The sequence below is a fragment of the Hylobates moloch genome, unplaced genomic scaffold (assembly GCF_009828535.3).
Source record: "Hylobates moloch isolate HMO894 unplaced genomic scaffold, HMol_V3 SCAFFOLD_1, whole genome shotgun sequence".
Classification (NCBI taxonomy): domain Eukaryota; kingdom Metazoa; phylum Chordata; class Mammalia; order Primates; family Hylobatidae; genus Hylobates; species Hylobates moloch.
In genome coordinates, this window is record NW_026652276.1 from 168,145,178 (window position 1) to 168,159,796 (window position 14,619).

Genomic DNA, 14,619 nt, shown 5'->3' on the forward strand with positions numbered 1-14,619 from the left:
ATAAAAATAGTTTTGACTTCATGTACCCTTTGAAAGAGTCTCTGGATCCAGGAGTCCTCAGAACACATTTTAAGAATCACTGGACTAAATGACTTTCTTATGTAATGTTTTCCACTTATATAAAATATATTTGTAAACTCTACTATAAGAGGTTAAAAAGTATTTTACCACTTGGTTTCTTTTATGTTAAAATATACACATTACCTTAGTAATAATAATATTTAAATACATTTTATATTGGTATTATAAATAAGTTTTAATTAATCACATATATTTGATATTAAATATTACTGAAGTATCCAATATTAGTTTTGTAATATATCAACAGTTTTATAATTTCACTTAAAATGTTCAACTTAAATAAGCAAAACAAAACAAAAAGGTCATGTTAAAAAGCCTTAATAGATTAGTAATCCACAATCTATTGAGAACAAACTAGGTGTCTAGCACTGTATTTATAATATTTACTAATTCTAGTAGAGATGAGTTTAGTAATAATAATAATAATAATATGATTTTAAATGTATTGTAGGAATTTCAGAGAACAGAAAGAATACTGCAGGTCAGAGTAGTTGGGGATGAATTCACAAAGAAGGCAGAAACTGAGTTAGGACTTCAAGGACAGGTAATTAGAGAAGAGAGAAGCCATTTGAGAATCCAGAAACAACTGGAATGAAGCTAAGTGGGTGGCATTCTTAAAAGTGGGAAAAGCAAGAGGGAAGTCAATCAACCAGTTTGAATGGCAAGATCGTGCTAGAAAGTAACAAGAGAATAGGCTGAGTAGAATGAAGCCAGAAGTAAAGAGAGTTTTGGAAGCCAAATAGAATATAATGTAATAAACAAGGTATTATAATCTTCTCAAGACAGAAAGAACACTGAAAGGCTATGCTTTAGTAAAATTAATCTGGACATTAGACTATAAGAAGAGACTTGTAAAAAAAACCATTTAGATGCCAGATACTTTTACGTATTAGGAGCAGGGGATGATTAAGAGTGAAATAAGTTTAGGGCAAAAGAAATGGAAAGAAGTAAATCCAAGAGTAAGACTTAGTGAACTTAGTAGCATGGTGGTAAAGGAGAAGAGTAAATCAAGGATGATTTAAAGATATTAAGGATTATAGCAGTGAGAAATAATAAACATTAGCAAGTGTACATTGTATATTAGGCAGCATAATAGACATGTAACACATTAACTGTTTAATTGTCCTACAAGTTCTGTGAGGTAAATATACATTATACAGATAAGAAAACGCAGTCCAGAGTGACAAAGTAATTTGTTTTGCTAATAAGTGACAGGCAGTCCTGACACATAAGCTGATATGACTATTGAAATAAGAGGCTGTCAGTACAGTGGTTAAGAGCCCAAAGCTTACAGTCGTCTACCTGGGCAACAAGCTTCGCCAGTTACAAGTTGTGAGACCTTACTGTGCTTCAGTTTTCTCACCTATAAAATACAGACAATAAACTACCTCATAAAATTGTAATGAGGATTCAGATAAAGCATGTACAGCACTGTTAATAGCTCTATTAAACAGTAAGCCCTCAATAAACATTTGCCATTATTATATCAGCATAATATGCTGGTGTCATTAACATGGGGAAGACCCAGTTTTGGAAGGCAAAATATAAAATTTCAAACAAGCTAAGCTGGAGGTGGCTTCTAAGTATCTATTTTTAGAGAAATAAAAATGAAAGATAAAAGCAAAAAAATGAGGTAAGAGAAATATCTATAAAAATCAAGATAAACCTAATTAAGTCATAGGCCTGGATGATCTGAATTATTTATGAAATTTTTCTCATTCAAAAATTCTGATATTAAAAATATTTCTTTGTGTAATGATTTTATAGAACTTCTATTTACTCTGTGTAAAATACTATGCTAGATGCTAGAAGTACAAAGAAGATACCTTTAGAAAAGTTATTAATATAGGTAGGCAGAGAGAAGCTATACAAAATTGTAAAACATAATAGATAATGTACAGCAAATATGTGAGGCAAACAAACAAATGATAAAGAGCCATAAAAGTTTTTTTAAAAAGAGAGAGGTCCTATGGGTTATGACAACCTAAGTAGATAGATGTGGCACACACAGGATCTTGAAGAGCAAAATTTAGATAAAAAGACCCTTTGGGAGGCCAAGTGAGAGGATGGCTTGAGGCTAGGAGTACAAGACTAGACGGGGCAACACAGCAAGATTCCAGCTCTACAAAAAATACACAAAATACCAGCTGGCTGTGGTGGCCCAGGCCTGTAGTCCTAGCTAATTGGGAAGCTGAGGTAGGAGGATAGCTTGAGTCTAGAAGTATGAGGTTACAGCAAATTATGATCACACCACTATACTCCAGCCTGAGTGACAGAGCAAGACCCTGTTTCTATTAAAAAAAAAATTAGGTAAGAAAGGGAAAAGGGAGAGGAGTGAGAAAGAGAGGGATACTCCTGGCCAAGAGAACAGCATGGACATGGCAGACAGAACCCTCATGGAATGTTTTGGAGATAGCAAAAAAAGCAGCTTAATTGGAACAATAATTTGTACACGGAAGAAATAGGAAAAAGGCTGAACGTTAAGTTTTTTTTTCCAAGTTCCAAAGAGCTCTGAATACTAGTTCTAGAATTATATTTCAATGCATAAGAAAATAAGCATTTTTTTCCTTTCTCTTCTAGCATCAGACTTCTATACCTGCATAATCTACTTCTAAAAAAATTAACCTTGCTTTGTAACTATTGGTCTATTATTTGTTCCCTTTATTTTATAAGCTAGTAAATATCAAATGTAATTCCCATGTGATTAGGTAAGACTCTTCATATAGATTTGCTATGTCACTAAAGCTTTCTCGTTGAATAGGTATTTTTTAAAGTTTCTTAGTATTTTCAGTTTTAAGAAAATGTTTGGATTTTAGAAACATCTTTTCAAGTAACTGAATCCCATTAAAAGAAAGGAAATTCAAACTGATCATGACTAGAAAAGGCAAATGCATCCATTTTTTAACTAAAAATAGCTAATCAGAGTTTGGAACTTTGCCTTTGGCACCATTCCCTGCATTTTTTTGACAGCTGACAACTACTGTTCTAGAATTGAAATGTTGTAAATTAAATACATTATTATCCAGAATTCATACTATGAAACATATTGAGGATCAAAATATAGCAACAAGAACACATGAACCAACCTCACTATTAAAAGCTTTGGACTAATTCAGATATAATAAAGAAAATTTTACTAAATCATAATAAAGAAAATCATATCAAATATTTAGGTATATTTGGTTTTAGAAGTTTAATTCACTACAAGACCATATTACATGTACATGTTTGTATATATATCATGTCTGTATATGTCCGTATTTTAAAAAATCATAGTTCCTTTTTTTTCACCACTTTGTTACCAATTAGTTTACGGTAATACCCTAATACCAATTAGTTTATAGTAATACTTACCCTAATATTTTATTCATTCCATGTCTAGCAGCATAATGTAATGGAGTATTGTGCTGGTAGGGCTCCCCATAAGATGTATTTGGATCAAGAGATTCTTTTAGCTGAGGATTGTTTTCATATATTTGGCAGGCCAGGTTTTCATCACCATTGATGAGTGCTTTACGGAATTTGGTGGTTGTATTTCCCATGTTTTGTTTTGTTTTTTTCTGATAGGCAGTGGCACTTTTTTCCTTCTATCTTCAGCCACTTCTGGAACACTTCTGCAACATCTTTTACATTCTAATGAAGGAAAAGTTATTCAAATTAGATTGTAAAACAATAATCACAAAAGAAACAATAACACAATTAGGAACACTAAAAAAAAATCTGGGAATCATCGATAAGGGAACCAACTGTATTACATTTTACCAAATTTATCTTAACAGCCAAAAAAATCTCAAATTTTTAACACTGTCCAAATTAACTTCTTGTTAAACTGTAACACTTTCCCACACAGAGACTGTTAAGGTTTCACAGGCTGTCCTTTGGATTACAAAAATTATCTCCATATATAACTTTTCAATTTTCCTCTTCACATGGCAGAAAATGAGCTTGACTGAATTTTAAGGTTGAAAACACTTAAATTTCTGTATAAATTATGTATAAATCTTACTCAGCCAATTTGTGGGATAGTGAAAAATGCAGTAAATTTTGCCCAAACAAGAACTGCAGAAGAGGCGTTAAAATGCAGTAAAGGAAAAGTGAAACTGCTCAGTACTTTATAAGGACATCACAGAAAAGACTTAAAATGTAAACATACGGGAATACACAATTCAATGATACTCAGATCATCACAGAAAAGTACTAAAACTGATTATACACAGAACAATACAGTGATTATTCTACCATTTAGGACCATTAAATTTATTTCTTTCTGCTATACAGAATTTAAGTCTGAAAACATCAAATGTTTATGCATACTATGTCTGGAAAGAGGTTATGATAATCATCACATGGGCAATGTGATTGCTAATTTATTTACTACTGAAGCAATGTGAAGTGGGTGGGGGAAGGTCATAAAAACAAACACTGGACATGAAGTTCAAAATACCATATTTGCCTACAACTAGTTATGTAATTTTAAGCAAGTTATTCATCCCCTAAAAGCCTCAGATTCCCATCTGTACAGCATGGAAAATGACCATTTCTTAGGTATGGCTTTGAGGATTGTAAGAGTTACTTAAAGTACCTACTACAGTCCTCAGTTAATGAGTCCAATAAATGCTAGTTTCATTCTATTCCAATAAACGTTGTTTCTGGATCTATTCTTGAGCTATGATGAAAATTAGTGACCAAGAAAACAGCATATGCAAAGGCAGGTATGAAAAAAAGGCCTACACAAGGAACAGTTAAGTATGAACAGAGTTCAGAGTCTCTAGCATTAGACTAACAAGAGATAAAAGAAAAAATAGGTTGGGACCAGATAAGGAACTTACACTTTAACCTGAAAAGAACAGATAATTAAAGGCTTTTATGCAGGGCAATGATATAATTATTTCATGCCTTAGAAAATTATTGTGACGATGTAGAAGATAGAATAGAGGGAGGAAAACTTAGAGGCAGAGAATACAACAGTCTTTCATGTTACTCTATTAATTCAGTGGGAGGCTGGACACTAAAACATAGCTTTAAAAAACAGGTGAAGGGTGTGGTGGCACGTGCCTATAATCCCAGTTACTCGGGAGGGTGAGGCAGGAGGATCACTTGAACCCAGGAGTTTGAAACCAGTTTGGGAAACATAGCCAGATCTCATCTTAAAACAAACAACATCAATAACAACAACAAACACAGGTGAAAATAATATGCACAGTGCTCAACACAGGCTTTGTATAGGGTAGTTCTCAACCTTGGCTGTATATTATAATAACCCGGGGAACTTCAGAGTCCTATTGACCAAACTACATCTCATAACAAAAATCAGAGTCTCTAGGGGAAGCACCCAGGCATGGGTATTTAAGCTCTTTATGTGATTTTCAATGTGCAGACACCACTGTATAAAAGGCTTCTGGAGCCCTGCAGCTAAATATCAGGGTAAGATGTCTGCCAAGCCTATTCTGGAAGTAGGCATTAACTACCTACTTACTATATAGCAGCACATTTTCTGGCCCACTACTATATGTAATGAGGTCACCATTTGGGCTTTTTAAGGGTTATTATTGATTTTTTTATTTTAAATATGCAAATATATACATACAGTAGAACATTTTGAATATATGAACAAAGGGAAAGAATTTAAAAGCTCATGGTTTACCTCATGGTTTACTGCAAGAAAACCACTGGTAGCATTTTGATACATAACCACCCTATTTAAATGTGTATATGTGTGTTTGTGTGTATAAAATAGGTATGCATATACACAACATAAACATGTATACATTAATTGGATCATATGACATAGTTTTTTACTTAATTTTTTCAGAGGGTTGCTAAACCTTTAGCCTAAAATATTATACTTTTATTGTTTCATCTTGAAAAAGAGGAGCAAATCCTTCTCTCCCATACTATACACAATATACTACAGCTACTATTTGGAAACTTTCAGTTGTCTTGGTCCTTGATAGAATACAACTCAAATTATAAACATTTTCAAAGTTCTGGATTAGATTAATAAATAGCACATTTTCTGAGATTTACATTACTACTTTAGTGAAATATTCTATAAGAAAAATAATTTGTATCTAAGAAGTAAAAAAAAGAAATATCTAAGAAAGTAATGTTATCATGGGGTACTCATTTAAAGCAACAAGTTTTTAAAAAAAATCAATAATACTCTAAATGTGCATTAAATATTACTGTTACTCTGTTGAAAAGGATAATGGCATTGAGAAGTCATTTTGTGGCTTTCAGTTATTTTCATATCTGTTTCATTTTAAAATTTTGATCGATGAGCCTGAAAGTCACTAAGAAATGCATCATCTAAACGGTCACAGCTCAATTCCCCTCAGATTTATCTTCACAAACCTTGCCTAGAAATTTGCCACATGTATCCTTTTGCTTTTCCCTAGCCACAGCTATTATTGCCTGAGGTGATTGTTCCCTCTTTATTTGAATCAAAACCTTAAGTAATATTTCTGGAACTCCAAAATATGTCTATGTATAGAGCTTCATGAGGCAAGCACTGGAGTACCAAAGAGGCAAAAACAATTCCTTATTTTGGGCTTCCAATTCTTTACAGGAAAACCTGGGCAAGGTTTCATCATCTTTGAGTAGTAACGCACAGCACTTAATAAGTATTTAACGAGAAGAAGAAAAATGTAGCCTGGGTCGGGCGTGGTAGCTTACGCCTGTAATCCCAGCACTTTGGGAGCCTGAGGCAGGTAGACCATGAGGTCAGGCGTTCAAGACCAGCCTGGCCAACAAAATGAAACACCGTCTCTACTAAAAATACAAAAAAATTAGCCGGGCGTGGTGGCAGGCACCTGTAATACCAGCTACTCAGGAGGCTGTGGCAGGAGAATCAGTTGAACCTGCGAGGCGGAGCTTGCAGTGAGCCGAGATCACACCACTGCGCTCCAGCCCAGGCCACAGTGTGAGACTCTGTCTCAAAAAAAAAAAAAAAGAAAAGAAAAAAGAAAAATATAGCCTGTTGATGGACTCCAGAAAGCTTTACTTAGTTTCTGGTTAACTTTTAATTGTGAATGTCTTTGTAACTCTAGCTTTCTTTTTTAAAATTTTTACTTTCATGGATACATAGTAGGTGTATATATTTAGGGAGTACATGAGATATTTTGAAACAGGCATGCAATGCATAATAATCACACCAGGGTAAATGGGGTATCCACCACCTCAAGCATTTGTCCTTGTGTTACAAACAAACCAATTATACTTTTTTTTTTTTTTTTTTTTTTTTTTGAGACGGGATCTCGCTCTGTTGCCCAAATTGGAGTGGAGCAATATGATCTCAGCTCACTGCAACCTCCGCCCCCCAAGTTCAAGCGATTCTCATGCCTCAGACTCCCGAGTAGCTGGAACTACAGGCATATGCCACCACAACCTTCTAATTTTTGTATTTTTAGTAGAGGCGGGGTTTCGCCATTTTGGCCAGGCTGGTCTCGAACTACTGACTTCAGGTGATCTGCCCACCTCGGCCTCCCAAAGTGCTGAGATTACAGGTGTGAGTCACTGCACCCAACCCAATTATATTCTTCTAGTTATTTTAAAATGTACAATAAATTCTATAATCACTCTACTGTGATAGCAAGATCTTAGTCATTCTTTCTATTTTTTTTTTGTACCCATCAACCATCCCCAGTTCCCCCTCACCCTGCAACAACCCTTCCCAGCCTCTGGTAACCATTCTTCTACTTTCTATCTCCATAGCTTCAATTATTTTAACTTTCAACTCCCACAAATAAGTGTATAATTCTAGCTTCAAATCTGTCTCCCAACTGCACCATTCATAGGTTAATAATCTGTAACAAAAACTCAACGGTACTTAAATTAACAAACTACTCCCAGAAATCTTTTACAGAAGATAAAGTTCTTCACAAATAAATAACCAAATCCTAATTCAACTATTCCCGTAAAAGTATTTTTAGTAAAAATAGTAACTATATAAAAGTATATAACTGATTCCTATTCTTAATTTTAACTGGATATAGGTCACACACACACACACACTCATACTCAATTCAGTCTTCTGCAGTTATCTGCACTATTGATAATAACAACCTTAAATCTACAACTAAACTCTTTAGCCAGTAGAGAAACAAGCATAAAGTTCATTCAGGCAGCAGGTCCCAATACATACATACATACACACACACACACACACACACACACACACACAGACACACACACACACTTTCATACACATACTCAATTTAGTCTTCTGCAATTATCTGCACTACTGATAACAACAACCTTAAATCTACAACTAAATGCTTTAGCCAGTAGAGAAACAGGCAGGAAGTTCATTCAGGCAGCAGGTCCCAACACAACCCCATCCCACTCCAGGTTGAAATCAAACAGATGAGTTTCTAAGGTTCCAGAAAGCTCAAATTCCAAAGAAATGCTCTAATGGTTACTGTAATAATACTTCAAGAAAAGGAGAGGATGGGCTGGGCACAGTGGCTTACGTCTGTAATTCCAGAACTTTGGGAGGCTGAGGCAGGAGGATCGCTTGAGCCCAGGAGTTCAAGACCAGCCCGGCCAACATGGTGAAACTCTGTCTCTACAAAAAATACAAAAATTAACCAGGTGTGGTGGTGTGCCTCTGTAGTCCCAGCTACTTGAGAGGCTGAGGTGGAAGAATGGCTTGAGCCCAGGAGGCGGAAGTTGCAGTGAGCCGAGATAGTGCTACCCAACTCCAGCCTGGGTGATAGAGCCAGACTTAACTTTCAAAGGATAAGGTAAAGAAAGAAAACAAGACAGCAGAAAAAAGAAAAGTCAGTGGACAAAAAGCATGTGGACAAATAAAATACTAAGCTCTCAACCTGTTCATTCCCCTAGTCAACATGCATTTATTGACCAATGGTAATTTTGTCCCTGTGCATCAGAATCACCTGAGGAGATGATTTCAACTGGTCTTAAGGGGGACGAGGCCAGAGTGGGAAATTTAAAAGCTTCCCAGCTGATTATAATGCATGTCAGAGTTTAGAACCACGGACTAATTTTGAAACTATGCTAAGCCAAAAGTAGCAGCCAGAAATGTGATGGTGAGGAGCAGTGTGGTAGGAGTCAGCTTGTTATCTAGTTTACCAAGTAACTTAACCTCTTTGAGATGTTTCCTCAACTGTAAACCAGCAGTATTAATATCTACTTTCTTCAGTCAACAAATACAAATGAACAAATGGATAAAAATCACTACATTTATGGAGTTTGTGTCAGTGGGGATACACAGATGAACACTGTAAGGCTTTGATTTATTCTGTGTGCAGGTTTTTGAGCTTGATCTTTCTTAGCTCTTGCTTAACATTCAAAGCAAAATGCACTTAAGATTTATCCATGTTGATATATAAATCAATAGTTCAACCCTTATTATTACTGAATAGTATTCCACTGTATGGGTATACCACTACTTGTTTAATCATTCACTTACTGAAGGACAACTTGGTTGTTTCCAGTTGGGGCAATTATTATTAAGGCTGCCATAACATTCATATATAGGCTTTAAATGAACCTAAGTTTTAATTTCTCGAGCAAATATCCAAGAGTGGAACTGCTGGGATATGTACTAAGTCATATGTTTAACTTTATAAGAAACCACCAAATTGGTTTTCAGAGCAAATGTACCAGGATTCAGAGCATTCAGAGTTATTCTGAACCCTGGTCAGCATTTGGAATTGTCAGTTTCTAGTTAGTGAGATTTTTTTTTTTCTTTTTTGGTAGCCATTATAATGGATGTGTAGTAGTACTGTACAATGGTTTTCATTTTCATTTCCCTAATGATGAATGATGTTGAACATGCTTTCATGCTTATTTGCCATGCATACACCTTGATTTGTGAAGTGTCTGTTTAAATAAATCTTTCGCCCATTTTTAAGATGAAATATTATTGAATTTGAGATCCACATAGATGCTACAAAAAGTCCTTTGTTAGAAATGTAATTTGCAAATATTTCACTTTGAGCAAATTTGTATATAAGGTATTTTGCATATAGACATCCAATAGTTCCAGCACCGTTTGTTGAAAAGATTGTCCTTTCTGCATTGAGTTCCCTTTGTATCTTCGTAAAAAGCCAATTGACTGTGAATACTATATTGTCCTGATTACTGGGAGAACAAACATTTTAACAATATTAAGTTTCCTAATCCATGAACATGGGATTTCTATTTATGTCTTCTGTAATTGATTTTCAATGAGAGTTTTGTAGTTTGCATCATACAAATGGTACACATATTTGTCAGATTTATACCTAAGTATCTCTTTTTTGGGGGTGCTATTATGAATGGTGCTTTAGAAAATGTCAAATACCAAGTGTTCATATCTAGAATATAGAAATACAACTGAATTTGTATATTGGCCCCGTATTCTGCAAATGTGATAAATTCACTTATTAGTTCTAGGTTGTTTTTTTTTTCATGGATTTTTTGGGATTGTCTAAAGTAGATTTGTATTATCCATGAATGGTGGCAGTTTTTTTTTTTTTTTTTTGAGACAGAGTCTTGCTCTGTCGCCCAGACTGGAGTGCAGTGGCACAATCTCAGCTCACTGCAAGCTCCACTTCCCAGGTTCTGGCCATTCTCCTGCCTCAGCCTCCCGAGTAGCTGTGACTACAGGCACATGCCGCCACACCTGGCTAATTTTTTTGTATTTTTGGTAGAGATGGGGTTTCACCATGTTAGCCAGAATGGTCTCGATCTCTTGACCTCATGATCTGCCCACCCCAGCCTCCCAAAGTGCTGGGATTACAGGCGTGAGCCACCACGCCTGGCCTTTTTTGTCCTTTTATATTTTCATGTCTTCAATTTATTTTTCTTGCCTTACTGCACTAGATAGATGAATTTTAAAATTTGTGGACAGAAGTTTGAGAAGAAACATGATATTTGCATGGACTCAAAGCATCTCCCCCAAGATATTTCATAATTAGAATGTAAAAAACAGTAATTCACAGTGGAGAAGCACAGGAGATATACTCTGACCAGGAAACACTACCTGTAACCTACTGACATCCTGTACCCCAACCTGATGCACTAAAAAAGGCACGTAAGTTCTGGAGTACTCTTGTGAAAAAATTTATAACATCAACCTAATATGAGAAAATATCACAGAAACTCAAGTTGAGAGATGTTCTACAAATAACTGGCTAGTTGTCAAGGCCATCAAAACAAGAAAAGACAGCACAACTGTTCGCAGTTTAAAGGAAACTAAGGAGAATGAAAACTAAATGCCATATAGGGCCCTAGACTGGATTCTGAAATGGATAAAATGACATTAATGGAAAACTGGTGAAATCTAAACACAGTAAATAGTTTAGTTAGTAGTACTGTACCAATGTTAATTTCTTACTTTTGATAACTATAGTTATGCAAGGTGTTAACATTAGGGTGAAAGGCATACAGAAACTCTCTGTACTATTTTTGCAACCTTTCCGTAAGTCTAAAATTACTTAAAAATAAAAAGATGAAAAAAACTCTGGCCGGGCACGGTGGCTCACGCTTGTAATCCCACCACTTTGGGAGGCTGAGGCGGGCGGATCACGAGGTCAGGAGATCGAGACCATGGTGAAACCCCGTCTCTATTAAAAATACAAAAAATATTGGCCGGGCGTGGTGGCAGGCGCCTGTAGTCCCAGCTACTCGGAGAGGCTGAGGCAGGAGAATGGCGTGAACCCGGGAGGCGGAGCTTGCAGTGAGCCGAGATCGCGCCACTGCACTCCAGCCTGGGTGACAGAGCGAGACTCCGTCAAAAAAAAAAAAAAAAAAAAAAAAAAAAATTCTAGCTCCTGTGCTAGGAAGGCATGAATAGAAACAGGAAGACCAATTTGCATGTTACTAGGGTAAACCAGGCAACAGCTGATAGGTTTTTGTCCCAGGACTGTAGCAACAGAGATGTTGAGAAGTTGTTTGGATTCTGGATATATTCTAAATAGTATTTTCTCAAAGAAACCCTTAAAGACGTACACATAGCAGTATGGGTTATTAATCACCCAATAAAATAAAGCAACAAATGGAATAAAATAAGGATAATAAGCCGGGCGCGGTGGCTCACGCCTATAATCCCAGCACTTTGGGAGGCTGAGGCAGGCAGATCACCTGAGGTCAGGAGTTCGAGACCAGCCTGACCAACATGGTGAAACCCCATCTCTACTAAAAATACAAAATTAGCTGGGCATGGTGGTGCATGCCTGTAATCCCAGCTACTTGGGAAGCTGAGGCAGGAGAATCAATTAAACCTAGGAGGCAGAAGTTGCAATGAGCTGCGACTGCGCCACTGCACTCCGGCCTGGGCAACAAGAGCGAAACTCCACCTCAAAAAAAAAAAATAAATAAATAAGGATAATATCCTAAATTCACAAACCCTTGAAGGACCAGTTGTCCTCTAGAAAATAAATAGAAAGGCCACTCCAAGAAAAATCAATGCTATTTACTATGATTTTTGGCAGCAAACATCTAACCTCTCTATGCAATCTCGTAACTCAAATTATTAAGCTGGGCCACATGTAAATCACAAGGTCCACTGGTCCCTCTACACTAGATTTCCCTGATGGTGAGAAGAGACAAAGGAAGCGGGGGAAAGGTTTAAAACAGCTGCTGGAATCTATGTTCAATATGCATACCTTCTACTAAAAGGTACACATGCTGGTAATCAGGTCCAACATTAAAATATCTCATTTGGAGAGAAATAAGGAGAATGGCCTCTATTAGGGCACGGGGTATTACAGTTAGCTTCAGGGATACCAGGGTTCAAGAACTGACTATATTTAAGTTATAGGTGAAGGGGCAGTAGTAGTCATTAAATTACCTTCTATAAAATCTCCAATGGTTTCCTATAGGTGACAGGATAAAGGCAAACTTAGGAATTGCATAACTAAGGCTACATCATCAAAGTGTTTTTAAGCACAATGAGTTTGCCTAAAGCTGGGGATCTGTACAGGGAATAAGCAGAGGTAAAGCTGTATAGCTAGGTAGGGCTGAACCCTCTGATTCCTACCCTAAGAGTTTGGCTTCAGCTTTAACATCTTCAACTTAATTTTAGGTCATCATAGTTTTTAGTGATAGTTCCTATTTCTGAAATGGTAGCTCATCTATTATTTTGTCTACTCTGAACTTGGCCAGTGTAATTCAGTGTTATGTATAGATCTTGTTTCCTATGACAGAATAATTAATGCAACGTAGTTCAGTGAGTTGAAAGAGCATTTAAGATAGAGCTAGTCTACAACTTGGCAAGTCTTTTAATGACAACTGAGGGTTTCTCATCTAGAAAATAATATTCATTTTAGAAGGCTATTGTAAAGATTAAATTTGATAGTGCACAGAGTTTCACAATTCGTAAGAAATTATCTAACATAACGTATCTTCCATTTAAGACTAGAAAGTCCACCAATATAAAAACATGCCTTATACTTTTCTATATGATAAATGTTTATAGTATAAAATTTGTGTGAATTTTAAAAATCATAGGACTAGAAAGAACTACGTTTAAATCTACCCAGCCTAGGCCGGACACAGTGGCTCACGCCTGTAATCCTAGCACTTTGGGAGGCCGAGGTGGGTAGATCACTTGAGGTCAGGAGTTCGAGATCAGCCTGGCCAACATGGTGAAACCCCATCTACTAAAAATACAAAAATTAGTGGGAAATCGTTTGAACCCGGGAGGCAGAGGTTGCAGTGAGCTGAGATAGTGCCACTGCACTCCAGCCTGGGCAACAGAGCGAGGCTCTGTCTCAAAAAAAAAAAAAAAAAAAAAATCTACCCAGCCTCTACTCCAAGATTTAACCATAAAAGCTCCACTCATAAAACCTCCAAACATTCACGGGTTGTTCTAAGTAAATAATTACCTTTTATGCTAGATACCTAAAAAGCTTATCCTAAATTTGGCTACAGAATGTCACTGAATAAAATAAAAACAATGTCCTAAATTCACAAACCCTTGAAGAATCAGTTGTTCACTGGAAAATGAATAGAAAGGCCATTCCAAGAAAAATCAATGCTATTCACTACTATTTTGGGTACCAAACATCTAACCTCTATGCAATCACTTACAAATTATTAAGCTGGGCCATGAGTAAATCACAAGTTCCATTTAGGACAATACATTATGTACTTCTCTATGTGAAAAAAGAAAAGAAAGAAAGAAGGAACAAACGAATGAATGAAGAAAGGTAAAAGAAGGAACAAATGAAAAAAGAAAAGAAAATGCTAAGAAAATATGAATTTTTAAAAATTAAAATGACAATGTTAATTTCCCCCTTTTATTCTTTTAAGAACTGAGATGTCAAATATTGGCAAAGTAGTTTTTAAGTCCATAAAGATTTAGGAAACAAACAATAACAATAAAAGCATTAGAAAGTATTACAGTAAGATGAAACTGGTGTAGTTCACTCAGAAAATGGACTTGAGATAAAAAGGCTGAATCTGATTGACCAACTGACAATAAAGAAGGCCTTTAGAAATGTAATGGCAATCAGGGCAGAGTCTACTAAGAAATTTTATGTTCCCCATAGGTAACACACTGTAGCCTCTGTTCCTTATGCGTCCTGA

At 36.0% G+C, this 14,619-nt stretch overlaps 1 protein-coding gene across 7 annotated transcripts in view; it reads right to left on the reverse strand.

The window, feature by feature from the left end:
• Positions 1 to 14,619, reverse strand: part of ANKIB1 (ankyrin repeat and IBR domain containing 1) — a 270,873-nt gene that overhangs the window by 104,375 nt on the left and 151,879 nt on the right. For all 7 annotated transcript variants that reach the window (XM_058424746.1, XM_058424751.1, XM_058424755.1 and 4 more), the window contains one exon: positions 3,436 to 3,714. In XM_058424746.1, coding sequence (XP_058280729.1) covers positions 3,436 to 3,623 — 188 coding nt within the window. In that variant the 5' untranslated portion in view covers positions 3,624 to 3,714. The remainder of the gene's footprint in view (positions 1 to 3,435; positions 3,715 to 14,619) is intronic.